The 25,447-nt window shown below is 36.0% G+C and overlaps 1 protein-coding gene across 2 annotated transcripts; it reads left to right on the forward strand.

The window, feature by feature from the left end:
* The first annotated feature begins 532 nt into the window (after positions 1-532).
* Positions 533-24,959, forward strand: SAV1 (salvador family WW domain containing protein 1). 2 transcript variants are annotated; one of them, XM_027572373.1, is made up of 5 exons: positions 533-663; positions 3,248-3,691; positions 13,733-14,003; positions 17,086-17,229; positions 23,587-24,959. In XM_027572373.1, the coding sequence occupies exons 1-5, from the start codon at positions 570-572 to the stop codon at positions 23,786-23,788; spliced, it is 1,155 nt and encodes a 384-aa protein (XP_027428174.1). In that variant the 5' UTR covers positions 533-569; the 3' UTR covers positions 23,789-24,959. The 2 variants fall into 2 exon arrangements, with proteins under 2 accessions (XP_027428174.1, XP_027428175.1); XM_027572374.1 differs by lacking the exon at positions 17,086-17,229.
* Positions 24,960-25,447: the final 488 nt, after the last annotated feature.

Consider the following 25,447-nt stretch of genomic DNA (forward strand, 5'->3'; position numbering starts at 1 on the left):
GCTCAGTCTGGCAGATTTGGTTCTTGTCTCTCGACCGCAAGACCCGCTTCTCCTCCGAGGAGACAGAGGGGCCGGCCCGTTAACTGACAGCGCCGCCCGGCGTCCCGCAGCCCGAGCCGCGCCCCGGAGCTGGGGTGGGGGAGGGGCGGCGGCGGCGCTCGCGCTGCGTCGAGTTTCCCAGAATTCCCAGCGGCCGCGGGGAAAGTTTACGGGACGTAGGCGGCGGCGGCGGTAGCGGTTACTAGGCGGCCCTCCGCGCACCATGGCCCTGGCCGGGCGTTTCTGGCCTCTGCTCACGGAGTTCTCGGGCAGCATCGCTGAGCGAGCAGATTTCCAGGAAGGAACTGACAAGTGACTGAGTTGTAGCCGGCGCGCTTAGCGCCCCGAACATGCGGCAGTCCCTGCGGGCGACCCCGGGCTGCGGAGAGGCAGAGGCGGCGGCGGCGGCGGCGGCGGCTCGGGAGGGGAGGAGGCGGCGGCGCCGGCGGAGGTGGCGGCGGGGCCGGCCGGCGCCCTTCGCGGAGCCCTAAGGAGGCTGCTTGACGCGGCCTGGGGCCTCGTCGACAAGGATGCTGTCCCGAAAGAAAACCAAAAACGAAGTGTCCAAGCCCGCTGAGGTGCAGGGGAAGTACGTGAAGAAAGAGACGTCGCCTCTGCTGCGGAGTGAGTGTCGGGCGGGGCGCACCCACACCTGGCCCCAGCGGCAGCCGGGAGCCTGGCGGGCGCCCGACGCGGCTCCCTGCGGCTTCTCTTTCCTGTTGGTCTCTGTGAAATACTGTTTTTAAAAACTGTATTGTGCCTGAAGTGGTGGTCATTGTTTGAAAGCCAATAAAATGTAGGAAGCCTAGATTAGTCCTTCCCCCGTGGGCCTCCCTAAAAATAACAAACTTTCCCGTTCCCCCCCAGGGCAGAGTGTTGTTTCGTTTTACTAGAAGAGGTTCTTTGGGAACACTTAAATTGCTGATTCCCTGATGCTACAGGGGTGAAAGTGATTAGACTGGGGCACACTTTTCCTCTTCTAGATACCTCGAGATATGCCTTGTGTTTGCAAACATTTCGGGTGTCACTCGTGGTGCAGGAAGTTGTGCGAACTCGGCAGAATTCCTTAGCCCTTTTGCGTGCTGTAGACGTGAGGAGGTGACAGTTGATCGTCACTGTTGTAGCCGCTATCCAAAGCCTCATCAGTCTTAGAGAAACCAAAATCATGTGTGTTTGGGTATTTAAGTGAGAATTGCTTCGAATACCACCTTCCCTCCCCGAGTCCAAAAAAAAAAAAAAAAGGGCGAAGTACGCAGAAATTTCTATCGTACTTTAGGAGACATTGCCAAAAAGTTTTTTTTTTTGAACTTTAATAGTTTGTGTTTCTCTGTGCCTCCCCGCCACACTTTTCAATTTAAGCATTTGACTCTGTTTTTTCAGCTGTATCTTTTGAATTTTAAATTCTTGCTTGTGTGTTCAAAACATTTGTGAGGTAAGGAACTAATATTTTCATGTTCATACTGCATAGTGGGCACTTTGTGTAAGTGTCCTTCTTGGAAGCTCCTACAAATCTTGTGACTTAAGCATTACCTCATTCTGTAATTGGGAAAGCTGTTCATAGAGGTTCCTAGTATTTACCCAGGATCACACAGAAAGGTGTGGAGAGCATGTTTTTTAAATAATAACCACATCATTAGCCTTAGATATTTATCCTTGCATTTGCAGTGCTTTCTTATAGAACAACAAAATAGATCAATGGGTACATCAGTAACCAGAAAAGTGATTTTTATTTATTTATATTTTTAAAGTTCATTTGTTTAAGTTACCTCGACACCCAGCATTGGGGCTCTAACTCACAACCCTGAGATCAAAAGCAGCTCATTCTTCCCACTGAGCCAGCTTGGCACCCCTGAAAACTGATTTCTTTTTTTTTAAGATTTATTTTTTTCTTTGAGAGAGAGAGAGAACCTGAAGGGGGGAGGGGCCATGGGAGATGGGAAGAGAGTGCAGCAGACTCTGCTAAGCTGGGACAGGGGACTTGATCTCACCACCCTGAGATCACGACCTGAGGCTGAACTCAAGAGTCAGAGGTTTAACTGACTGAGCCACCCAGGCACCCCATGTTAGCTATACTTTAAAGCAAGTTTATTTGGATATTAACTTCTGTCTAGAGTTAGCTTCTGAAGCTTATTAATATCAGTGCTGTCTAATATTGTTTACTTAATAAATGAATAAGTTTCCAAATCTAATTTTTATAAAGTTATTTGCTTTGTAACCTGGCATGTCTAAGCCACTTAAGTTCTGTATTCAGAAGTACTATATCCTGAAGGCAATTGTTCTACTGTTATCTTCTCTTTTGAATTATAATTATGTGTTCTTAAGGGAGCCATAGTTTCGGGCTTGGCATTTAAAAAAAAAATATCTATTTATTTATTTATTTGACAGAGAGAGAGAACATAAGCAGGAGGAGGGGCAGAAGCAGACCTCCCCCTGAGCAGGGAGCCTGATGTAGTGCTGGATCCCAGGACCCTGGGATCATGACCTGAGCTGAAGGCAGACACTTAACCAACCGAGCCACCCAGGCGCCCCAGGCTTGGCATTTTTGAACTGATTGAACATTTGTATGCCTCTTTGAAATGAGATCTTTTTATTTTTTAATTTTCATAGCTAAATTTTTTACTTTCCAACTTTTGATTACTGTACTAGTATTACATAATTCTGAGAGGAAACCAGATTATTTTAAAGTCTTTTTAAAGGAATCCACTTTTACATGTTTGGGAATAGCATTATGTTCTGTTTTTTATTTTTGAAATTGTGTTTGCTTGTAAAAGGATTTTTGGGTATTTTGAAAATGAAGTGAAATCAGCAAAACAATAATCTTAAATTATGTTGGTAACTGTATCTATTTGTTAGATTCCTTCTTATTTTTGCACATTTATTCATGAGTATTTCATTAACCATAATTAAGCTTACTGACATTTCATCATGTTATGTATGGTGGTATGCAGAATACGTTTGATTGTGACTAAGTGTACACATACCACATTCATACAAATTATAAATTCATTTGCGTGGGAAAATACTAATTAAATTAGCCTTAATTTTAAAATACCCAAGGACTATCCTAAATCAGAATTTTAAATTGTGTTTGCTTAAGTCCATTGAAATTTTGCATTTGGGGGTAATAGATGTAAATGAAGAAATTTTGAAAAGTGTAATTATCACTTACTGAAGTGGTCATTTTACTCTTTGTTTTATTTTATTGTAGATCTCATGCCTTCATTTATTCGGCATGGTCCCACAATTCCAAGACGAACTGATATCTGTCTGCCAGACTCAAGTCCTAATGCCTTTTCAGCTTCTGGTGATGGAATAGTTTCAAGAAACCAGAGTTTCCTTAGAACTCCAATTCAAAGAACACCTCATGAAATAATGAGAAGAGAAAGCAACAGATTATCTGCACCTTCTTATCTCGCCCGGAGTCTAGCAGATGTCCCTAGAGAGTATGGCTCTTCTCAGTCATTTTTAACAGAAGTTAATTTTGCTGTTGAAAATGGAGACTCTGGTTCCCGATATTATTATTCAGATAATTATTTTGATGGTCAGAGAAGGCGCCCACTTGGAGATCGTTCACATGAAGACTATAGATATTATGAATACAACCACGATCTCTTCCAAAGAATGCCACAGAATCAGGGGAGACATGCTTCAGGTAACTTAAGATTACAAATCCTACATTAGTTTAGATTTATTAACAATTAAAAAGATGCTCTTTTCTGGATTTTCTTGGGAACCCAATAGACACTCCGAGAAAAATACTTTTCCATTTTGCCGGTTTTCTTAAGCCAGCTTGCAAATAATTAGTAATCTATGCTGAGTGAAAGAATTTTGTGCCCATTTATTTTATTAACTCATTGTATAAAAATTTAGTACTTACCTGAAGGCTATCTAGACTATTAACACTATGAACCTTGAAAACCTAGAGAATTTAATGTCTACAGTTGGATTGAATCTAGGTTTAGGTTTGATAGAATGGGAAGGTTAGAGTTTCAAAGAACCTGGACTTAAACCTAAGAAAGGAAAGGTGGATAGGAAGAATTGGGCGCGGTAAAGGATACCGTGGGCAACTGCATCATTCCTCAGCTACAGCCTGCACTGTTTCTCCTAGCAAAACTGTTTTCCTAGGCCAGTAATTATTTCCCAGGTTGGTCACAAAGACTTACTGTCAAATGGTTAATTGTGTGTTGTCTGTCCTTTTGTTGTTCTTTTAGGAATAAAAATACTAGCCATATAATTTTTTAAAATCTGTTTTCCATATTTGCTAACTTGGGAATACTTGTACAAGGAACAGAAGAGATAGGAAAAATGCACAGTTCTACTTTATTCCCAGAGTACTGGATTACACTAGGTAAACCGAAGCAAGCTGAAAATTAAACTTTTTTATCTAATTGTTTTTTTCCTGGTAAGTTGCAGCCTTTAAATCTTGGCAGGATAAAAATAAATCCATGAGACATTTACTTTTTAACCTATGAAACTTCAAACAAAGTAACTTAAAAACAGTTTGGCTCAGTCTGTTAAAGTGTCTGACTCTTGATTTGGGCTCAGGTCATGATCTCAGGGTCATGAGATCGACCTCATCGGGCTCCATGCTGGGTGTGGAACCTGTTTAAGATTCTCTCTCTCTCTCAAAACAACAACAACAAACAAACAGTTTGGAGCAGGAATGTAGAAAACATTCATTTAGTATTTTGGGCGGTAAGGGGTAGAGGAAGAGGGGGAGAGAGAATCTTATGCGGGCTCCATGCCCATCGTGTCCCGATGTAGGGCTTGATCTTACAACCCTGAGATCATGACCTGAGCTGAAATCCAGAGCCAGATGCTTAACTGACTGAGCCACTCAGGTGCCCTTATTCATTTAGTATTAATCATTTATGTGTCTAGCATTTTCTCTGACCTTGGTTTCTGCTCTCTGGTATCTTATTTGGGGAACAAAACCAATATATGCACAGTAATCACAGAACAGTTGTTATACTTTGTGGTACTGACAGTAAGTGCAACAGGGAGTTGGAAGAGAGATCAGGGTAGGCTGGAACACTTAAAGAATGATACATGGAAGAAGTAGAACTTGAACTGTGCTTTGAGCTTGGACTTCAGAATAATGGGGCAGAGGAAAGGCATTTTAGATGAAAAATTTGGAATAGCCCTTGCTGAAAACAGAGTGAACATGTAAATCCAAGGAACTCTGTAGTTCTACTAATTTGAAGAAAGAAGATGTGAGGTAGAAAGGAGATTTGTGGTCCAACAATAAGCTGAAGGGTTTAAATTTGAATCAAACAGTTTAACAACAAAAAATAAATTTGAATCAAACAGAAGCCATTGCAGATTTCAAAGACAAGTCATTTTTATGAAAGCAGTGTTTAAAGATTACTAGTTGTACTCAGGATAGATTGCTAGAGAAAAGATGACTGCAGGTACCGGTGGTATTGGAGAGGAAGGGCAAGTCTGTGATGCTTTTAAGGGAAAAATGAGACTTAATTATGGGTTTAGGAGAAGTAAATCACTGGAGTTTTGAAAACTGAGGAATAATGGAGAATAGTTGGTAAAAACTTATTTTGTGAAAGCTGACATTGGAATCTCATTGGGACATCTGAGAGGAGAGGTTTTCTAGGCATATAGAAATGAGCATGGATGAGCGTCTTTTTGTTTTTAAGTAATCTCCCCCCACCTTGGGGCTGGAACTCACAATGCTGGGATTAAGAGTCTCATGCTCCGCCGACTGAGCCAGCCAGGCACCCCAGTGCCTTTTTGTTTTAAAGAATGTATAGGTTAAAGGATTAGACAGTTGCATACTTTGGTGTTTATTTTGGCTGTTTCTAATATCATAAGTTTTAAACCTCAGAAATGATTTGTTCCCAACCAAAATAGTAAGTTTTAAAAAATAAACTCATTTTTTAGAGTAATCGCTGCTTACTGTAGAAAATTTGCAAAAAGCAGAAAAGTTAAGGGAAAGTGACCATCAGGCCAGAGATTCGTTGTATTTCAGTTATTTCCTTCATCTTTTCCTATGGTATTCTTTTTTTTTTTAACGTTGTGATTATACTCTGTACAGTTTTATATCCCTGCTTTTTACTTGAAAGAATTTCTTAATGTTACATACTATTTATGGATAGTTTCATTGACCATAATCTTTCATTTGGTGAATGTTTGGAGGTTATTATTTTAAATGTTAATGAGGACCTGACTTAGGCTGCAAACATTTAGAAAGGGGAGAAGTGGGACACATCTGCATTGATGGGGCTTGGCCACAAATGGGATATGAGAGATAAGGAAAAGAGAAGATTCAGATAGGATTAGCATAGATGGTTGACTAAGTGAATGAATCCAGATTTCAAGTCTGGAGTCTTAAGACAGTTTTGGTGGCTGAGAGGTAGCAGGAATAAAAGCTTAAAACAGTTTGTTTACCATAAATACGGATTGTTCTTCACACTTACTTTTATCATGTGTATTTATATTGCGAACATCACTGAGAATTCATAACACTTTTCTGCCTAAATGAAAGTATGAAGAATTAATAATGCCATGTTAAAATATTGTTTTAAAATTCTGATTCACAGAGTGTCGTTGAGGAAATACTGCAAGAACTAAATTTCTACTGATCCTCCCAAGTGCCAGTCTGACATAGTTTTTATCAGTTTAATGACAGATTTCAAAATAACTTTCCAATCATGAACTAGGGATAAATAAAATACAAGTTAATTGGATACTTTTTCAAACTAAGGAGTCATTTTTAAAAAAGATTTGCATTTATTAGAGTGATAATGTGCTTGAGAAATTTCACTTAATAGCATTAATTTATATCAGGGCAATAAGATTTAATGTTTTACCTTTTAGAGAAAAACAGTTCTTCTTTGAAGGAGTCTGTTAAGTGTCAGGGAAGGATTAATAACCAATTACTAACCAAGCAGAAAAGCCTAACAGCTGTCTTTTCCAGAAGGAAAAAATCTGAATATGAAACAATAGCTGGAAGTTTCTTGAATTCATCTTGAAAAGACTTGAAACCATGTTTTCAAGATTAATGCTGAAGAGAATTCAAGGAATTAGAGTGAATGGAAAGGAGAAAGTAAGTTTGTGGGAGGGTAAAGATGTGCTTGCTATAGACAGATTTATTTTCACAACCTTTAAATTTTGATTGTTGTTACTAAGGTAGTAAACATTAGGAAGATAAGGAAGAATATAGTTTGGTAATGACTTAATGCAAGTAGTGTATCCTGCCAGTTACTTAGACCTTCAGGAAATACCTTATCTTAAGGGTTAACTTTATTTTATTGTATTTGGCAGAAGCCAAAAACAGGTTGTATAATATCGCAGGGGGTTTCAGGGTTTACCAAGTTCTAGGTTTAGCAGTGAAATCTGACCTTTAACATTTTGGCCAGTGTACTGGGCAGGCACCTACTCTATGTGCGAAAGGAAGGAATTTAGCTGTTAACAGGAAGTCTTCAGTTGGAGTACTAAAGGCAGAATGAATTCCTTTTTTTTTTCATTTAAATAATTTGGTTCTATACAGTTTTAAGTAACAGACTTTTAAAACTTCTATTTTTAAAGATGACTAAAGAAATCAGGTTACCAAAATCAAACTGAAAAGTGTCAACCTTTACAAAAAAACACCGAAATAATGTTTACTCCCAAGAAATGCATAAATATTTAGTGAACCCAGAATCATCTTTGAGAAGGGGTTAATAAATTTTAGGGACACAACTTTATTTGTAATTATTTTGCAGAGGAGGAGAAAAGGTAGATCTCTTTATCAGCATCTTAATTGTAACGTGGGCTATGGCATTTAGCATTTATTACCCTGAAGCTTGTGGACCTTCATTAGAGTTCCAGATTCCATTTTCTCTGTAGCCACTACAAAATTAGTAAACCAGAATTTTCAAGCTTTGTCTGTAAGGGCAGGTTTCACAGATATCTGCTGGTTTGTATGAGATTAAATTCTTTGGTGACATATCTAGTAAAGTCTTGGTGGAGAGACAAAATAATACTTTTATCCTAGTGTTTGGGTAATAATGTCTTGTTTATGAATGTATTACTTTATATACATGGAAGGTGTTTGCACAATTTAATCCCTACAAATTGAAGTTATTCTGAGGATTATGAATGCCATTCATTCTTTTCTGGGACTAATTGAAATAATAGAAAACTTAATATTTTTTCCTTGTATCTCAGAAACAAGTTCTTATTTTTCCACTGGTTGAATTCAAAATTGGTAGCTTGTTTTTTCTTTTATTATGAGCAGTCATACTTTTCTTTGAAGAATTACAGTTGATCTTTTGTTTGTTGATTACTTTGTTAGTAATAAATTTGTCATTTGTATACCATTCTGTGGCTTTGGAAATAACTTACTTGAACCTTTGTTTTCTCATCTGTAAATTGGTAGTGATTCTATTACCTATAGAGCTATTTTGAATATGAAATAATAAATTTGGAAAAGGGTCAGGGACAGAGGAGACACTCATAATTGTTAGTGTTCATGCCTTTTATAAGAGTGTTTTGTGCTCTTCTATGCTTTTTCCAGATTTGACATGTTTGGCTATTGAAGTTTCAACTTTCTAGCTGAACTTAGAGCAGAGGTCTCATGTGTTAGAGCTTAATATAGCTTTTTTTTCCCCCCGTCTTCTGGACCTATTTTATTACTAGGAATGTTTTGTTTTAAATCTGATTTTTAGTCTTTTTGTATTGTACATTCTTCTCTCAATAGGTTTTATAAAATTATCCCAAATAGTTTGAAAAAAATTAGTACACATGGCACTTTCAGAAAGTACAGGTGGAGTGTATCATGAAAAGGTTAGGAACCATGGTTTTAGATGGCATTGGTAAAGCTGATGAGCCTGTTTGGAACTTTGAGGACATCTTGGCTCCCTTATCAAATTGTTGAGGTTTAATTAAAAAAAAATAAGAATTTTTACAGAAGGGTCTTTGTGTTTCCTCTAAATATGAATTTCAGGTTTTATCATAGTTTAAATCTGGTATTCGGTACCTAATATTGTTTAAATGTAGAGGTGTATGTGCTTCTAGATTTAGGCAAGTTCAGTATATGGAAATTTGGATTTTCTAAGCAGATGAATAAAATTGTCACAATTTTAATCTCTAAGCTTGTACAGTTTTTATTTATTATTTTTTACTGTAAGAGTTTTTGTTTTTAAAAATGTTTGTATTTAGAAATCTGTTTATATGTTTCCAGGGGGACCTCTGTTGGGCCAAAAAGTTTTCGTTCTTATGAATAACTCAATATGAGTACAAAGAATTGACTCTAATTTTTTTTAAATTGCTATCCTTGGTTATGGCCAGTAGTACAACATTTTTAATGATGGAAGTATGAGAAAATATAAAGCCATTGCATGCTTTAAAATGTGATTTTAAAGTCATTTGCTATGTGCATGTCTTTAGTACATTGGCTTATTTATTTTTTGTTTAAACATTTTTTCTTTAAGTACAGAAACTGCTTAAGCTACACTTATTAAATAAACCTTCAGGTTGCAGTTTGATAGAAACCAAGGTCCATTTCACCAAAAGGCTTGTTAGCTTTGTTTTGTTCTGTAGTTCCCATATGTTTTAGAAATATATGCTTTTCTTCTCAAAGGATACTGTGACTGTGTTTATTTTCTTTCTTGCGTCTCTCTTTTTGCCAAAATAGTTCATAGATAACTGTTGTATACATTCTGCTGCATCAGTTCCAGAGACACATAATGACTAATTTCTCTTTTTGATCCTAAAATTGATGATGGGATCAGATGTCAGCACAGTTCATTCATCACGAAGTTCTCCATCGGCCTTTTCCCTGTTGATTTGACAGCCATTAATGATCATTGGGTAGATCCAGTATTTCATTAGGTTTTGCAAATGGTGATACCCTAATTCTGTCATTTCTTCTTGCTTAGTTGGAATTCTGTAATAAAGAACTATCTCATCAATTATTTGGTTGCTATTCAAATAAGAAAGGATAAATACTAAATCTTTCCCTTTATTTAATAGTTTTTAGAATAATGAATTGGCACCCTAGCTGCCTCCAAAGGTAAACAGTGAGTTTTTATTTTTAGTATCTGTGAACTCAAAATTTTTTTATTAACTCCAAGTTTTATTTGGATTTCGCCAGTTTTTTCATTAATGTCAGTTTTCTGTTCCAGGATCCAGTCAGTACCACATTGAATGCAGTTGCCTTTTTCTCCTTAGTGTCCTTTGTCTGTGACAGTTGCCTAGTCTTTTCTTGTTTTTCATGACCCTGATAGTTTTGAGGAATACTTGCTATTTTGTGAACTGACCTTCAATTTAGATTTTGTCTTATGTCTTTCTCATGATTAGATAGGGCTTTTGGTTTTTGGAAGGAATAAGCACAGAGGTGAAGTATCCTCATCATGTGAAATATAGGGAGATACTTGTATATGTATATGACATTACTGGTGATATTAACAATCATACTTGGTTAAGATTTGCCAGGTTTCTCCATTGTAATGAACACTGCATGTTTGTTCTTCCAGTTTTTGTCTTCATCTTTATTTCTTTCCTGAGCACAGCTTTTATCTCTGTTGCCTTACCATCTTTTGGATTCTTGCTTTTCTTTGTGGTCTTCTTTTAGAGGATTGCTTCCTTTTTTCTCTTTTAATGGAGAATTTAGTTGCATTTTTTTCTGCTTTGGGACAATTTTCTGAATGTTCTTTTTAATAAATTTGTACCTTTTTTTTCAAAACTAATTTTTCTTATAGATTGATGTTGTGCTATTCTTATTATACATATTAAGCAAATTGAGTTTTCCTTTGCCAGTTATTTGAAATCACTTCCTATATTGCTGGAGAGGGTGGAGGATTGTGGAGGGACAAGGAGAAATTACCAAGGTAGTGTTTTGGGCTAACTAGTTTTTCACAGTGCTCTGTTCTTATTTCGACTTCTTTACTGTTCTTGCTCTGTCTGACATGCTTTTGGCAGTTCTCACATGTATATTGAATTAATAGAAGTTTTTATCAAGATAATTGTACATCAACAAGGAAAAACTCATGCAGAGCTCAATCTGTGTCATTAATCTATGGAAATAAACTAAATAAATCTTGGGGTGATTTTGTTATACACAATTACTGTTCTTATGTGAGAATAAAACGATGCAGCCAGGGTATTCTTCCCCGCACCCCAAATAACAAACAGTAAACTTAAGGGTTTTTTTTAAGGTACAGAGTTCTGTGAATTTTGATATAGATAGATCGATCGATCTACGTAATGCCAACACAATCAGTTTATAGAACATTTCAGTCACCCCTAATAATTACCTCATTGCTGTCCTTTTGTGTAGTGTTCTTTGGTCTGTGACAGTTGCTTGGTCTTTTCACCCCACCCCTAATTCCTGGCAACCACAATTTTCTGTCCTAGTAGTTTTGCCTTTGCAATAATTTCATATGAATGGAATCATATAATTTATAGACATTTGAGGCTGTCTCCTTTCACTCTGTGTAATGCCTCTGAGATTTATCCATGTTGTTGCATGTATCAATAATTAGTTCCTTTTTATGGTAGATTCCACTGTATGACAGCTGGTTTACTCATTCTCTTGAAGGACATGTGGGTTGTTTCCATTTTCAACACCATAAACATCCCCATACAGGTTTTTGTGTGAAGAATCATTTTCATTTGTCTAGGTTAAATATTTGGGAATAGAATTGCTGCATCATATGGAAAACATATTTAACTTGATAACACCTTGCTGAAGTGTTTTCCAGAGTGGCTGAAGTATTTTGCATTTCCACCAGCAGTGTATGAGAGTTTCAGTTGCTTCACATCCTCATTACAACTTATGTTGTCAGATTTTTTTTTTCTTTTTTTTGGCCATTCTCAAAGATGTGTATTGTCCTCTCATTGTGGTTTTAATTTGTAGGGTTTTTTTTAAATTAGCAATGTCCCTGATGGTTAATATGATTTGAGCATTTTTTATCTGCTCATTTACCATCTATATATCTTCTTTCAAGTGCCTGTTCAAATCTTTTGCCCATTTAAAATATTTTCCTAGTGTTTTGAGAGTTCTTTATGAATTCTAGATTAAAGTCCTTTGTCTAATTTGTGACTTGTAAATATTTTTCCCAGTCTGTAGCTTGATTTTCTTTCTATTAACAATGTCTTTCATAAAGCAAACTTTTTAAATTGTGATAAAGTCCAATTTACCAATATTTTTATTTCATGGATTGCACTTTCAGCATCATGATTAAGAACTCTATCTAATGAAAGGTCACGAAAATTTATCCTCTTTCTTTTAAAAGATTTATAGTTTTTATGTTTACATTTAGATATATGATCCGTCTTTTTTTTTTTAAAGATTGTATTTATTTAATTGATAGAGAGACAGTGTTCGAGGGAACAGAAGCAGAGGGAGAGGGAGAAGCAGGCTTCCGGCCGAGCAGAGACCCTGATGCAGGGCTTGATCCCAGGATCCGGGGATCATGACCTGAGCCGAAGGCAGTCACTTTAACCAACTGAGCCACCCAGGGGCCCCTCGATATATGATCTGTCTTAAGTTCATTTTTGTAGAAGGTATAGATTGTGATTAATTTTCTTGCATATGGACTCCAGTTGTTCCAACACCATTTGTTGAGAACTACCCTTTCTCAATCAAACTGCCTTTTTACCTTTGTTAAAAATCAATTGATTGTGTATGTGTAGGTATATTTTGGATTCTTTGTTCCATTGATCTGTCTGTCCTTTTGCCAATACCATACTGTCTTGATTACAGTAAGTCTTAAAAATCACATAGTATGAGGGGCACCTGGCTGGCTCAGTTGGTAGACCATGTGACTCTTGATAGTGGGGTCATGAGTTCATGCCCCACGTTTGGCATAGAGATTACTTAAGAAAAAAATCAGGTAGCATGAATCCTCCAACTTTATTCTTATTTTTAAAAATGTTTTTGGCTTCTCTAGTTCTTTTGCCTTTCCATATACATTTTAGAGCCTGTTTCTGTCTGTATCTACAAAACTCCTGCTGGAATTTTGATTGGAATTATCTTAAACTTAAAGGTCATTTCAGGAAGAATTGTCATCTTAACTATGTTGAGTCTTCCAATCCATTAACATGGTAGGTTGTCTTTCAGTTCTTTCATCACTGTTTTGTAGTTTTCAGTGTACAGATTCTGCACATAATTTGTTGTCTGTATTTTGTTTTACTTGTATGTAAGTATTTGATTTTTTGGAGCTATAATAAGTGGTATAATTTGTTTCCAGTTGTTAATAAACAGATACTTAATTGATTTTTGTATGTTGACCTTATATGTTGCTACTTTGATAAATTTATTTAATGGTTCTAGGGCACAGCTAGATTATATTTAAGAAATTATAAACTGGACACAGTTTTACAAGTTTATTTTTGCTGTTTTAGGTGAAATGTCAAATCTTAAATCTTAAATGTGAAATTTTATTTTCTTCACTTTTCTTTAAGCAGTATACATATTTAGTAGCTTTGCTAAGAGTTAAATGTTTGTATAGCCTGGTGATAGACGCATCAACCAAAACTAATTTCGAAGAGGGAGTCTTGTTCCTTCTTTTTGTAATTAAATTTTAGTAATACTGGCTAGTTTTATGAAAATTCTTATTTATAATTATAAAATCATGAATTTTAACAGAAGAGTATAATTAGGATAGTTAATTTTGTGACTCTTTCTCCAGATGTCATATTTTTTAGCTTTGAATAATTGTTCTATTCCTTCTTTTTCTCTCTTCCTCATAAGGTATTGGGAGAGTTGCTGCTACATCTTTAGGAAATTTAACTAACCATGGTTCTGAAGATTTACCTCTTCCTCCTGGCTGGTCTGTGGACTGGACAATGAGAGGGAGAAAATACTATATAGATCACAACACAAATACAACTCATTGGAGCCATCCTCTTGAGCGAGAAGGACTTCCTCCAGGATGGGAGCGAGTTGAGTCATCAGAATTTGGAACCTACTATGTAGATCACACAAATAAGAAAGCTCAATATAGGCATCCCTGTGCTCCTAGGTATAGTATCAATTTTATTTTCAACTTTTAGTTTTGAGATTGTCTAATGTTAGATTTTGAGCTCACATTTTCATCAAAGAGAAGGGCATCCTAAAGTTTGATATTTGAAAGCTTATGACATTTTTCTTTGGATTTATATTTAGTAGTGATTTTAATAATTAAAAAAAACTTTGGGGCACCTGGGGGGCTCAGTCATTAAGCATCTGCCTTCGGCTCAGGTCATGATCCCAGGGTCCTGGGATCGAGTCACACATCGGGCTCCCTGCTCAGAGGGAAGCCTGCTTCTCCCACTCCCCCTGCTTGCGTTCTCTCTGTCTGTCGAAAAATAAAAATAAAATCTTAAAAAAAAATTAAAAGATCTTTGTAAAACAACCTCAAAAAACATAATCAGTATTCGTATGATCAGATTCTGCTTTAATATACCAAAATGTTTTTATTGTAGATACCCAGAAATTGAAATAATTAAAACATCTCTCTTTCCATTTAAAATTCTATAAATAATACAGACCTCCCTCCTAATGTGTCAAAATATACTTCTGAATGATAGCATCTTGCTGTTTTATTCAGTTTCTGGCTGTGTTCTGTTTCTTACTGTGAAAGAGAAAATTGGAACTGTACAAAACATCCCAGATCTGTTTAATAAATGTAGCCAGTGATCCTTTGGGCTTATCAGTAGGTCTGATGTGACCAAACTTTTAGCCCTGTGAATATTGTAGCCAGTTGTCATATGTAGCTATTGAGCACTTGAAAGGTGATTAATCCAAATTGTGGTGTGCTGTATGTAAATGTAAAATTCACACACACTAGATTTCAAAGTACATTTAAAAAAAACTAGTACTAGCTTAGTCATGAAATAGCAAATAAATTCCTGTTAACTACCTCTGAGCCATAAAATTTAAAATGGGTAGAGTATCATCAGCATGTTTGATAGGTGTTCTTAGTATCATCTAGCATAATACAATCTTTGGTTATAGCAGACTTTTTTGCATTTTTTAGAACCATTAAAATTGTTGTGAAAATACACTTTAATATTATCCCCTAGAAAACTAAGCTTTATCATTATTGTATCATTTGACATATTTGGATTTATTCAGTTTGGAAAAGTTTCTTTTCCCAGCGATTCCATTTAGTGGCACTCAGTGTTTATTGAACAACTGAAATTGTCATCACTTCAAAAGAACCAAACCAACTGCTCTGCCTGTGTTGGGCTCTGGTCCCTTTGCCTACTCTCTAAACCATTTCAGGCAAGCTCCCTAGTCTCCATTTTCAGGCCCCCTCCTACCTGATTATGATTCCCACCAAGGGCAGGGATGAGTGGAACTCATCACACAGACAGGCACATAGTGGGAATGCAGCCAGATGTTTGTTGACTAAGAATGATGGAAAATGCAAAAAGGAAAAAAAAGAACCAAACATGATTACAGATTACTGTCACCAGGTGGCAGAAGACTGTGGTCCACACAACCAGATTTGAGAGTATATTGAGCTGACTTTTCTGTTTATCATCAGTAACCTTACATTATTATAGAATTGTTATAGTTTACAAGGCATTTTCACAATTTGCTTCTCTTAGCAGCTCTGTTAGCTGACATTAAACCAGAGAGAACAAACACCTTTCTTAAGCTCGCATAGATAGTATTAATAACTATTTTTGATTGTCTCTATTATGCTAATCCGAACACTTGACTTACTAGCTCATTTATTTACTGTTGAGAACAATCATCTTTGGTATGAATTTATTCCAGTTTTACAAATAAGAAGGCTGAAGCTTAGAGAAATAAAGCAGTTTTGCCCACATTCATATAACTTGTGAGGTGGCCAAACTAAGGTTAACTCTCAGGCATATGAGACTTCAAAGCCTCAGTTCTTTCCCACCCCCCAATTGTGCTATCAAAGAATATTTCACTTTGTACCTACTTCGTACCTACTTATGAAAGAGATAAATACAAAATTGCAGTGCCATTTGGACATTGATCTTTAAATTGTTAATCACAGTCTTAACAATTATCTTAAACCTAGTTTAGTATTGCAGTGACCTTTTCTGATATACACATAAATATTGATGTGTGGAGCAGGCTCTTTCAGTTTTGTCTCCTATTCTGGAATAGATCACTTTGGCCTCCCAAATTTCAGTCTTTAGGCTTCAAGTGGTTCAGTGCTTTTTCCTTAGCATTTTCCCATATAACAACTGCCTCTCCACCTAGCTGTTCTCTCTGTCCCACCAGTTAGGCCATTAGAACTAATTAAAAGCATGGTCTGTTTTTTCTTTTTGTTTTAAGTCTCTGTGATTTAAAATAGGTTCTAATCAACTCTAACTCCCATATGTTCTCATAATTTGGTAAAAGCAGAATGGTTATTATGGATAATTCAAGCGCAGTTCTCATTCCCTCTGTACTGCATATTCCACATCCTCTTTTCAGCCTAACGGTGGAAGAAAGTATCCATTCTCATTCTGAGAGAAACTGTCAGCCTTTCCAATATAAATTTACAGCTAATTACTAGTTATTACTGAAAATTACTACTTTTAGTTTTAAGCCTTGGTATAAAGGTTATAATTTAGCTCCAAATTTTTTATAGCTTCCTTTCAAGTTCCTTGAAAAGAATAAATACCAGACAGAAGAAATCTCTTAAAAATATGTAAAGATTTTGGGTACCTGTGTGGCTCAATTGGTTAAGTGTCTGACTTTAGCTCAGGTCATGATCCCGGGTCCTGGGATTGAACCCCACTTTGGGCTCCTTGCTCAGCGGGGAGTCTGCTTCTCCTTCTCCCTCTGCCCCTCCTCCCACTTGTTCTCTCTCTCTCTCTCAAATAAATAAAATCCTTAAAAAATTATATGTAAAGATTTAGCTTAGGTTTATATCCATCACTAATGACCTACTAATTTCCAAGAGAAGGTGGATTTTACTTTACCTTATGGTGTGGTAAGGAAAAAAAAAAAGACTTCTGTTTTTTTAGGTGGTAGAAGGAATTCAGTTTGGGCAAGAGGCACACTGAAAAACATTTAAATATTATTTGTTCTTTACAATTTCTTGTTTAGATTTAGAACCTTTATCCTGATGAATGTCGATTCTTTTTTCTTAGCGTACCTCGGTATGACCAACCCCCTCCTGTCACATATCAGGCACAGCAAACCGAAAGAAATCAGTCCCTTCTGGTACCTGCAAATCCATATCATACTGCAGAAATTCCTGACTGGCTTCAGGTGTATGCTCGAGCCCCTGTGAAGTAAGTGAATTTATAGCATAGTTTTGTTGAGGGGTGAGTGGAGCCGGAATGGAGTCTCTGGGATGCTTAACCCACACAGAGCTATGTTTTTTCTCTTAATAATATTGGGCTTCTAAATAATATTTTACTTAAGGAAGGGCTATCACAGCTTATAAAGTTTGAAAATCATTGACTAGAAATGTAAGTTCTGCAAACATTTATTGATTCTTCACTTTCTTTGTATGCAGACCTATGTTAAACTAGGGATACAATAAGAAGCTTATGTTCTCCGAGGGGAGATTAACTTGTAAATAAGTGATACATACCGTGTGATAAAAGTAAGAACCCAGGGAAGTCCTAGGTACAAGGATGAAGCAGCAGGACATTGGGGTGTTGAGGAAATAATACAGGTAATGGTTGCAAGTTCTGGGATGAGATGATTTGAGTTCACGGATACTTTTTAGCTGTGTAACCCCATGCAGAGTGCTTAACTTAGTTTTGTCTTCTGTAAATTGGGGATAGGAATAGTGCCTATTCGTAAGGTTAAGAATTCAATAAAATAGTGCATTTAAAGTATTTTTAATCACAATACCTTGTACATTAAGAGAGCTTAGTAAAGATGATGATGATGATGATTGGGGGCAGAGGTATAGAATAGCGGTCAAGATCCCTCAGGAAGGAAACTGAGTCTCATTTCTGGCTCCATCATCTACATACTGAATGACCTTGAGCAAGTCACTGAACTTAGATCTAAGTTTTTTTCCCTCTACTGAGCTATGGGGGATAAGTGATCATGCATTTTAAAGCACATGGCACAGTGGCTGCCTTGCATAAGCACTTAATATGGCTTCTTATTATATGAGTGGAGCAAGGAAAGCTGCTCAAGAAGAAAATACGTGGGGTAGTTTTTAAAGATGCCTGTGAATTTGCCAGGCTCATTGAGGATATTTATTGGGTGCCATAGTAGGCACTATTCTTGAAATAGAATTGTGAATAAATGAAATCTGCCTCAAAGAGCTTCTGTCTTCTGGAAAAACAGAAGTAGATATTCAGATCAATAACCCAACATGATAAGGATTAGTAACACTGGTATATTCAAAGTGCCATGATTTCAGAAAAGGGTGGTTTTTTTTTTTTTAAAGATTTTATTTATTTGACAGACAGCGAGAGAGGGAACACAAGCAGGGGGAGTTGGGAGAGGGAGAAGCAGGCTTCCCGCCGAGCAGGGAGCCCGATGGAGGGCTCGATCCCAGGACCCTGGGATCATGACCTGAGCCGAAGGCAGACACTTAATGGCTAAACCACCCAGGCGCCCCAGAAAAGGGAGTTTTTGAAAGCTAATAGTTATTGATTATCCATTACTTCCTGTGTATCTTATGATGCTAAACTTTTACATATGTTATCTCATATAATCTTTCCAAAAACCATTTTACAGGTTAAAAAAATGGAGACTATTAAGTGGTAGATTTCGAACCTTTATCTCTAGTTTCAAGGATCATGCTCTTAATTTTTGTCATTATTAACTCTTATTTAATAAATGATTACTATATACTGAGCAGATATTAAATTATTGTTAAACTTTGCTAGGCATTTCATATATGAGAGCATGTACTTTAACAACTCTGTAAGGTAACATTTCGTTCCTGGTTTTTGTAGCCTTACTCTTTCTTTTTTTATTTCAGAAACCAAAATTAACAGCATAAAATAGCCCAAAGAAGAGTTTTAGATAGTTTAAGATGATTGGACAGTGAATTTGGGAAAAAAATTAAATATTTGATACTCAAATAAAAGGAATGTAAAACCTTTCATATATACTTTTTTGAAATAGTAACTCTTTTCCATAATTTTAAAGAATGATCATTGAAATAAAATTTTCAAGGGGTTAAGCCAACTCTGATCTAAATTTTTACCATAATATGTATTTACCAACTATGTTGGGTGGGGGCTCATGCATGCATATATGTACGCCTTTAGCCTAGGGATTTTAGAAGTTATTTTTTTGGCTTAGAGCCATTTGTTTCTATTGGGTTCTTTTCGGGCTTTAAATTTGAGTAATTCGTTACCTCAAGGATAAGTCTCATAATTATTTGATTATGATTCTGCTCATTTAGGCCAGATTAACATTCTTATAAAGTTATTGGTCATTTACTATGAAATATTTATTAATTTTTGGCCAACATAAACATTCTTCTCAGTCTGAAAATTCAGTTGTTAATCTATGGCCTGATGTGGAGACAAAACCATCTTCCAGGGCTCTAGTCCTAATGCATTGGTTCTTTTTTTCCCCTCTAAGTCAAATTTAAACCTTGATAATATAATTTTTAAAAAGATTTTAATTATAGATATTATTTTGCAAGATATAAACCATGCTTTTCAAAAGTTTTGTTTTAGTTTACTTGAAATTAGGTACACATTTATCCATAGACGTTTAGCTTGATTTGGTGTCTAACCTACTGCAGTTTTTTTATCTGATCCTACCCATACAGTCTAGGAATGGAGTAAGGAATGATGGCAGATGGACTTTTCTTCCCTTTTTCCCTCTCTTCTTTCACTCTTGATACCACTTGACCAACCAGTATGTATAGCCTTTGTATGCTGATCTTATGCCATATATAGTATGTGTTATTTATATTTTCCTTAAGTCTGGAAGAATATATGCCCAACTGTTAAATTTTCTTATTTCTGGGAATTGATGAGATTGAGGAGGGTTATTCTTTCTACTGTATAGTCATCATTAGGGAGAAATAACACAAAAAGCTTTCCTTTTTGGGGGAAAAGATCATACTTAAATGGAATTCCTTGCTGCTTATGAAAAGAAAGACTCCCAAAGATTATAGTCCTTTCAATTCTGGTTCTGTGGGCTAGCTTTAAAACTTTAGGAAATGAGCAACTTAGTTTTTTTTTGCCAAATAGGTCAGGACTCTCAGAATGAGCCATACTGAAACAAGAGAGCAGGTACTTCTTTACTGCTTAAAAACTTAAAATGAGAGTTCTTTCCTGCATAAAAACTTAAAATGAGAGGTTTAGGAACCTGTTGCTTTTTAGTTGGCCCAAAATTTTTGTCTCTACAGAAGATGGAAATGGTTGATATATAGTCAACAAAGGATGAGCTGTTATCTATGACGTAGATAATGAAGAATCATTTATTTAACAAAAGGAGAGGTTTTTTTAGTCAAAAAACTAGCATGTTTTTTCCCTTTGCTAAACAATTGCCAATCTTCTAACTTCCTGAAATGTTAAAAATTCTATCTCTAGCAGCAACTCACCAAAACAATTTTTGCATATACTTCCAAACTTGACTTAGATTATATTCTAAATTTTTATTTATGAATTTAACTAAAGTTATGTTTCTGAAGCTGCTCACAAAAGTCTGTAATGTGTCCTACAACTGTAATCAAGCTGAACTACAGAATAAATACTAAGGTTAGTATATAACAGGAAAAAGACCATCAGGAACATATGTACTTTCCATTATTCCTCACACACACCCCCAACACCAGTCCCCAACAGTACTGTGGCATGGATTGTATTTTATTCCTATGGCTTGGCAATCCTGCAGTGTCACCATTGCCCCAGCTCTGGGTGAAGGTAGAAAGGAAGAGTGGGCACACCCTAGGAGGGCAGGCACAGGGAAGGGACTTAGGCTACATTGTGATCCCTGGAGCTGGAAATAGCAGCACTTTTGGCTCCTTAAAGACAGCATCCACTGGAGTGTGAACACATTTTTTGTAGGATTACAGCAATTGATGTTTGCATATATGGGTTACTTATAAGTAGAATACTGCCCTAGGAAAAACAGCTGAAGTGATACAATAAGCATAAGGCTACTGAAGTAGTTTACAGCCTATTTTCTGAATGATTTACCTGCGTGTGTGTGTGTGTGTGTGTGTGTGTGTGTGTGTGTGTATAAAGATTTTATTAGAGTGTGCACATTAGCACACGAGTCGGGGGGGGTGGAGAGGGAGAAGCAGACTCCCTGCTGAGCAGGGAGCCAGGCAGCGCTCAATCCTAGGACCCTGAGATCATGAAGGCAGATGCTTAACTGAATGAGCCACCCAGGCGCCCCACCTGTATATATATTTTTAAAGATTTCTTTATTTGAGAGAGTGAGCACACGGTGGGAGGAGCAGAGGGAGAGGGAGACAAGCAGACTCCCCACTAAGCGGGTAGCCCAACGTAGGGGCTCAACCCCAGGACCCCGAGATCATGACCTGAGCCCAAATCAAGAGTCTGATGACGCTTAACGAACTGAGCCATCCAGGCACCCCTACCTGTATATTTAAACCATTAAGTAACTAAAAATTAAACCTGGGGAATCAGATGATTTGTCTAGTTAAGAAGAAAAGAATGGGAATTTTATATTTTTTCCTAAGAAACAACAAAACAGCGTATTGGGAAGTATTACATGAGAAGGTAAGTAATTCCCATAGAAAACAGCAGGGGGCAAGATTTTGGAAGGCAAATGGGTGCCTTGCATACTTTTCTCATCTGTGCTCTTCTAGAGCACTTTTTCTTCTTCCCAAAGGATTTTCTCTAATTATTCTGATTGTTGCTTCTACCTTAATCCTATTTTTGATGCTAAATGCTGTGATTGGGAAGTCAGAAAAATTGCCTGAAGCTTTTTTCCCCTTTTTTTAAAACTTGAATGCTTATACAGAATGATGTTCATATCTTAAAAGTATGATATTTACCAATTGAGTCTTCTCCCTTTTTACTTGCTAGAAAGTACACAGATGATAAATGAGCTTTAATGTTCTTATAATTCAACTGGCATTCAAAATTTAAGCATTTTGAATCAATAGACATTGCTGAAATGCCCATTAGCTATGGAATTCTGACTCTAGAAGATGAAGATTTTTTGACAGGAATTATGAATTTGTTTCAAACAAATAAGATCTTAAGCTACATGAATAGCAGAGGTTCTAGGAAACACAACTGTTACTTCATAGAGGCTCATTGAGTATTTCTTAATGGTATCTCTCTAATTTATGTTGGAGTTTCCCACTAAAGAGAATATAAAGCTTTCTACCAAGTATACCTATTAGATTTGCAGTATTCAAGTAATTAAGTAGGTAAATTTGGGATCCAACAAGGTATGTTTCTTTTGTGGTTCTGCATATTGTATTCCTGGTATTCCTGGTTACACGTACCCAAGTTGTACAGAAATATAAGTCAATGTGCCAAGCACAGTCTGTGGCTCATACTGACTGCTCATTATTTGTTTACTGTTTCTCATTTTAAAAAACCATTTAAAATATATATTAGAGAATCCTTTTGGAATAAGATGTTAAATGAATTACCAAAGGATCATTGGGTAGGAAATATTATAAATGACTATTAAAAATAAATTTACTAGAATTTACAATCAAAGCTTCTGATTATATCAGAATGATACATGATTTGAGAAGTGTAACTTCACTATCATACAGGTATTTGACCTGCTGTAGTTCAAGTTCTTTGTCTAATCTCAACGTTCAAAACTATGACTCTGAAGTAGTTTGGTCCGTAACACTGCCTTTCTCGTTTTTTGGTCACTAAACAGTTTTGTAAGAAATATATGGCCTCTTTAGGTTCAGTTTTTTGATCTGTAAGATGGGGAAATTGGATCAGAGTGATGTCTTCAGGTCTTTCAGTTAAGAGTGTAAATTAAATTACTGTTTTTGTTGCATACTTCCTGTCAGTATGGGATCAACTTACCATTGAAGGAGGACTAAAAGGCCTTCTGAGATATATGTAAATACAAGCTAACATGAGTCCTTCCCCACATACTTCTACAGTATACTTACTCTCATTTTGAAAATAACTTATTCTTCCCTTTCTGCCTGATTTTGTTTTGTTTTAATCAGCCTCAGGAAAAGAGCCCACGAATGATGGTTCCTCTTCATTCTTTTTAGTTCCTTGTTTGCTGTAGTGAACAGCATTCCTCACAGAGTTCTGTCAACACTAATAACACAAGTGACTTTGCCCATTTTTATATATTGTCTTTGGGAATAATATGGTCTAAAGCATTCTTAAGTTTCTGACAGTTAAACTTGAGGTGAACTTATGAATAGCGTAGAATATATATTCTTCTGAAATTATAGAACGACAGTGGTTTGAAATCTGTGTTCATTGTTGTCTAATGTTAATAGTAGAATAATTGATAAAGAAATCGGTATTTTTTAACTTAAATTGAAATGAAGTAGTATCAGCAGTTTTCTCCTCCCCCTAAAAAAATAGTATATTTAAGTAAGTTAACAACGGAGTTATTTTTAATTAAAGCTTATGGTTTGTTTAGATGTAATAAAGTTGATCTTTATAAAAATAGATCAGTTTGTTGCTGTAAATACATATTTATGTATGTGTTGTGAACATATGCATGATTATGTTTTAAAACAGATATGACCACATTCTGAAGTGGGAACTCTTCCAGCTGGCTGACCTGGATACATACCAGGGAATGCTAAAGTTGCTTTTTATGAAAGAACTGGAACAGATTGTTAAAATGTATGAAGCCTATAGACAGGCTCTTCTCACAGAGTTGGAAAACCGGAAGCAGAGACAGCAGTGGTATGCTCAGCAACATGGCAAGAATTTTTAAGTTAATTTTTTAAAAACAATTTAAGTTTTGTAAGGGCTTTAAAGTATTTTCACAGATAAAAAAACTGCAAACAAGTACTTTGGTTAATAAAGGCAGCTTTTTGGAAATTAAAAGTTCTAATTTTACATGTATTTTGTTATTAAAAATATTTTGAGAAAAAAATGATTAAGAGCCGACACAGCAAACACTTCTAAATGCTATATATTAGAAACTGCTTTGAATATTCTCAGTGAAGACAAATGCAGCAAGAAATGTCTCATTATAACCAGATATTAAATAGGAATGATCACTTGGTAAACTCGGACAGTAGCAACATCTTTCTTTAAAAAACAACTTATGCAGTATTTAAAAAAAAAAAGATGTGTACTGCTTTAATGTGGAATATTATCTGGAATCAGTTGGTTTAAATATTACCATTGTGCAGTTCAAAACACAGAATGGGATTTGGGACCTTAATTGTGATAAATGTATATGTATATAATATATAGGGTTCCCTCCCAAAACGTAAAGAACCCTTTTAAAACATGTTGAGAACATATTTTTTGGTATGAAAGGATAAAGGGCCTGTAATTTTTTAGGAATAAATGTAGGCATAAGGTCTTAGCCTGTATGGGAAAGGTGTGTACAGCACTCAAAAGTTGCTATCATTTCCTTACTTTTGACCAGGGCTCTTAATTTAGTACCATGGCTCTGAGACAGTGGTGGGTCCCCGACAGCATGTAGCACACTGCTGTCCCCACAGACTGGGTTGAGCTGCCAAAAATGACAATCAGGGATTCATTAAGAAATCTTGGTCATTAAATTAATTTTACGTATTTTTTTATCTTCTAAGGATTTGTCATAGAACTTTAAAATCTACCATTTCCCTCCCAGTTTTTTCCTTTTAATAGTTAAGACATTGTTCATAATTAGTGCAGTACATTTGATTACAGAAGAATTTATGGCATTTTTAGCCTATAAATCTCTAGAATTCTGTGAATTTCAATATTAAGTAGCTCTTCAGTTACATTTACATATGTTGTAAATATGTAAATATATTTTTAGTTTAAGTAATTTTCCAAAATACAAAGCACTCCCAGTTAGTTATCTGTGAGTTTGAATTGATAAAGTGTTGAGAATGTTAAATGTTTGATTTTATATAACAAGCTTATTAAATATATTTTTGTGGAAACTAAATGTGTCGTGTTTGAATCCATGTTTTTTACATAGTGTTATAAATATTTGATTTTTCCATTCAGAAGGTCCAAAAGCAAAGGAAGGCAGTATATAATGAAAGGGATATTGAAAAAATGAAAATAACCTGGTCGAATTTTATCAATTGGAAAAGTTATTTTTCAGAGCATGTAATCAAACTTTTCTAAGATGTAGGCTTACATGTCTTATGAACTCTCACATAGTCTTCTATCTTAATCATTCTTTCCTGTTACTCATTACTTTGTATTTCTGTTTAATTTAAACATGGCTAAGCCATTTCTAAGGAAGTTAGAAATTACTATTTTAGAGCTCCCAGATTATAGAATCAGTGATTTAAAAGAACTGAAAGGTACCTAAAAAAGGGATTAGCATATCTTAAAGTGGAAACTCAGATTTGTAATGGTGTCAGCACTGAAGAAAATGATTTTTAATTTTAAAAAGATAAACCTTTATCATTCTGTATCA

The sequence above is a fragment of the Zalophus californianus genome, chromosome 6 (genome assembly GCF_009762305.2).
Source record: "Zalophus californianus isolate mZalCal1 chromosome 6, mZalCal1.pri.v2, whole genome shotgun sequence".
NCBI classification, from domain to species: Eukaryota; Metazoa; Chordata; class Mammalia; order Carnivora; family Otariidae; genus Zalophus; species Zalophus californianus.

What these genes read in the sequence shown, in the direction of transcription:
- SAV1 (XM_027572373.1), top strand. Translation starts at nt 570, where the DNA reads ATGCTGTCCCGAAAGAAAACCAAAAACGAAGTGTCCAAGCCCGCTGAG. An exon ending in TCAGGGGAGACATGCTTCAG is followed by an intron (nt 3,692 to 13,732) that starts GTAACTTAAGAT and finishes CTTCCTCATAAG; the next exon opens with GTATTGGGAGAGTTGCTGCT. An exon ending in AGGCATCCCTGTGCTCCTAG is followed by an intron (nt 14,004 to 17,085) that starts GTATAGTATCAA and finishes CTTTTTTCTTAG; the next exon opens with CGTACCTCGGTATGACCAAC.